The sequence below is a fragment of the Apis dorsata genome, unplaced genomic scaffold, assembly GCF_000469605.1.
Source record: "Apis dorsata unplaced genomic scaffold, Apis dorsata 1.3 scaffold_946, whole genome shotgun sequence".
NCBI classification, from domain to species: Eukaryota; Metazoa; Arthropoda; class Insecta; order Hymenoptera; family Apidae; genus Apis; species Apis dorsata.
Genome location: NW_006264055.1, coordinates 6,395 through 10,579, shown reverse-complemented (window position 1 = coordinate 10,579; position 4,185 = coordinate 6,395). Strand labels below are relative to the sequence as shown.

Here is a 4,185-nt window from a genome sequence, read left to right as displayed (position 1 = left end):
AAAAAAAAAAAATAAATAAAAAATGAAAATCATAAATGAAAGAGAAATTTTTTAAAAGTGGGAATTATGGGAAAAAATAAAGTTAACGATAATTATTCTTCGTTTATTATGTGGGTGTAAATTCTCTAAATTAATCAGAATTTTATAGATGGCTATTAAAATTTATTTCAACGTGTAACGTACTATAATCTAGGGGGGAACGCTTAATTTATAAAGAAACAGGCCAGTAGCCCTTTATTATCCGGAGGAAAATAATTAATTAGCGATGCGCTTTCGTGTCGGTTGTACAGCTGGTGCAATCATTCTTTGGCTGACTCAGCTGCTACGTAGCTGAAAATGTTGCGAAGAAAAACATCAACCGTATTAAAGATAGGAAAAAAAAACTCCAGGCAAATGGTTATTATTTGGCATCAATCTGAAAGAATTTCTTTCTTAATTTTGCTTCTTATTATATTTGGAAGTTTCGAGCAGTGTGCCACTTCTCCATAAAATTTTTGGATTGTAATTTTTATTTAAATTTTTATAATTTACAAAAATTTTCAAATTTTTTAATTTTCAAAAAGATTTTTGGATTTTTAAAATTTAAAATTTTTAAATTTATGTATCTTCAAATTTTCAAATCTTCGAAATTTGAGATTTCATCGTTAAATATTCAAGTTTTCAAAATTTTCAATTTTCAAGAATTTCTGAATTTTCAAATTTTCATATTATCAACTTTGTTAAATTATGATATTTCAACTTTTCAAACGTTTAAATATTTAACGTTAGATAAACGTACTAAGCAAATATGGAACAAGTCACATCGGCATCTCAAGTGTTTAAAGTCATTTAAACTCTAATTCCACTAAACCAATATACGAGAAGCGTTTACTTGAAATTCAGACCGTAGATCTCGAATAATCTCGCGTTGTTTTATACGATATATGACGCATAGAGTTTTAATTAATTAATACATGGCATTCGCGTCATAAAATATCATGTGTATACTGATAGATAATCGAATAAAAAAAAAAAAAATAAAACACGAAAGGAAAAATAACAAAATTTAATATATAAAACTATTTTTTATATTATATTTATTTTTATTTAATTCTAATTGAATTTTTTCATCTTTTTACAGAATTCTTACATAAATCATGATACATATATATTTCGTTCTATGAAATACATGAATGATATACATAAAATGTGATACGATAATATACATATAATAATTGTAAGTTTCTCAAACATTGAAAATCATCGTCAACTTTTAGACGATACTGTACTAGAGCTTCTTCGAGTAGAAATATGCGCGCGCGCGCACACCCCACCATATGTGCACACATACGTATACACTGTCTGTTCCTTAAAGCGGAAAAGATTAACAAGCAAGAACGAGCGGTGAGCGTATTGAATTCAACACATGGAGCTGAGTCCCTGTAAAACTCTACGAACGCATTAATAATCTGAACCAAGCAAACAGGAACAAATAGAGCTATGGATCGAAGAATTTCATTATCTTCTCGGGGTTATCTCGGGTCACCGAATAGCCTATCGTCGTTCATTCAGAGATCCATTTAATTACCAGAATTCCATTCAGCTTATGCTGTCACTTTGCTTGCCGATTTACCGTCGTTGTGTTTCTTATACACATAGTAGTATATTTGTTTGTGTTCCATGCGCATAAAAACATTGGTGGAAGTAGGGACGGAAGAACAAGAAGAAGAGAGAAGGATAGAGATAACAGTCGGGGTGGGGAGAAGAGGTGGGGGTTGCCGTGGGATCGGAATTTCTCGAGAACATTATTATCATTTGAAATTACGCGAGTGATTCGATTCGCTGTAATGCAGTCGCATAATTTTCTCTATGTACAGCTGTTCGTTATGTATAATATTTATCCGTGACGCGTACTATATTCATAAATAAAGCTACGAAGATTTCTCAAACGAAGTATAACGTAAAGTTTCGAAGGGGGAGCCATGAATAGACCATGAATAGACAAATCATATAGTACAGGATGTATACGTATCGTATAACGGTAACTAACATTTTTGAACGTCATCAAATAAATCCATTAAACACAATTGAACGCAAACTTTATTAGTTTTTAATTATCTTAATTTTTTTTTTCATTAAAATTCTTTTTATTATATTATTTCTTTCTTATTCGAAAAAAATCGAGATATTTTTTAATTCGTTTAATTAGAATCATATGTTTCTTCGAGCATTAATCGATATTTTTAAAAACATTTTCAACAAGAGAAACATTTTAAAAATATTATCGCTATAATTTATGCGCTACTAAAAACTAATTAATTTTAATATGTCAGCATTTTCTTATAGATTATTTGAAGAGGATACCGTTACGTGATACATTCTGTATGTTTTATCAGTATTTATAGTCGGATGTAGATAATCAATTTCAGAAATAATTAATGATCATTTAGATATAATATTATTATAGGTAATCATATTTTCACGATAAAAAGAAATTTTTAGAATATATTCAATTATAACAATAATATATTGATATATAATAATATATTATTAGATATTTTTTAAATATTTTATACATTTTCGTTCCCATTTCATTTATAATTGATTAAATTATATATAAAATAAAATTGCATTTAAAATAAAATAAAATACAGAGCAAATATTCATAAAATCATTGTGTTAAATTTTAAATTTCATCGATAATATTTTTCTTAAAGTAAATTTTAATATTGTATTAAAAAAACATAATTAATATAAAAGTTATAATAATTATAATAAATATAAAATATAAAAATATATAATATAGAAAGAAATAATCCAAAATTAAAAATATATTAAAAAATAAATTAAAATTTTTAAATTTTATTAATATCATAAAAATTCATTTCAATACGCTTAATCAATAAAATAATTAGAATCAAATCTTTTTTTTTTAAAAATAATTATTTTAATTTCAATTTTTTCGTTTCATCCAAATGTACAGATATATTTTCATAAGGAATTCATAATTTGTTGAAGCATGGACTTCATGGACTACGTTGTGTGCAGTTTCAAGTGGATACACATCACGATACTGAAAGTTATTTATAATGCGCGGTTGGTCGTGGCCGAGGCTCAGACGCGAATTGTATATGATGGAATCGTGTGTATGATAGCTACCACTCGGCGAGTACAGTGTCGCACAAAAGTTGCTCGATTGGTTTGTCCTACGATCCTGTATTTCCTTCTTGGCCTCGTTACGCGGCAACTATTATTATTGACGTTACTAATTCCCTCTTCTTTCTCCACTCTTCCTCCGTTCTCTCTTTCTCTCCACTGTCCCCTCTTTCTTACCGACTGTCTATCGTTAACCTCATCGTATTCATCATTTTATTACCATATTCAAGCGCTGTTATTTCATGTCTACTAATTGCACTAATGAGATGTAATCTTACGTTACATCGTTTTTTTTTATTTTGACGTTATCGCATTTCATATAATATAAAAGTGCTAGTGTGTATCGAATATTTTTTGAAACGTATTTCTTTTTTTGAAGGTTTATCAACGTGTCGCGAGAAAATTTTTGATCGATGTGTACGCAGTCGGTAGGTTCGAGTAGCATGTAAAGAAGCATGTAAGCTCCGGTGTAATGTTTTCGAAATCGAGAAGCATGTTAACTGAACAATAACAAAGAGATATATTAAATACCATGATAAAAAATTTTCATATTTTTCAAATTTAAATATAAAAAAGATACATATTTCATTTTAGACTTTATATTTTTCATTAATGGATTTTTCTTTCAATTTTTTTAAACTTTATGAAATTATAATTCGCGAACATATGCATATATGAAATTTAACCGGACAAAAATATTTTACCTATCGTTATTTCAAATAGTCTCATAATATTTCATTATCGCTCGTAAAGCATATGTACATATTTCTTCATTTTAAAATACGAATACATATTTAACGTGTAAATAGATTTTATGAGTTCAAGATACACGATAATGCTTCGTTATTCAACATTATATTATATAGTGCTCTTACCTCGAACAATAGTTCGCAACTTATTCATAGATGTCATACTTGTTCGATTAAAATGAAAAATTTTGGACTTTGAAAACATTCGTGCACATTCGATAAATAATATGAAATATAATTAATATTATGCGTAATTAATATTCATCATATGATATTTTCTACGTGTATAAAATTTTTTTTT

The 4,185-nt window shown here is 27.7% G+C and overlaps 1 protein-coding gene across 1 annotated transcript in view; it reads left to right on the top strand.

Moving 5' to 3' along the window:
* Positions 1–3,735, top strand: part of LOC102671460 (AT-rich interactive domain-containing protein 5B-like) — a 106,117-nt gene extending 102,382 nt beyond the window's left edge. The window contains exon 3 of the mRNA XM_031514268.1: positions 2,998–3,735. Coding sequence (XP_031370128.1) covers positions 2,998–3,069 — 72 coding nt within the window. The 3' untranslated portion in view covers positions 3,070–3,735. The remainder of the gene's footprint in view (positions 1–2,997) is intronic.
* The last annotated feature ends 450 nt before the right edge of the window (positions 3,736–4,185 follow it).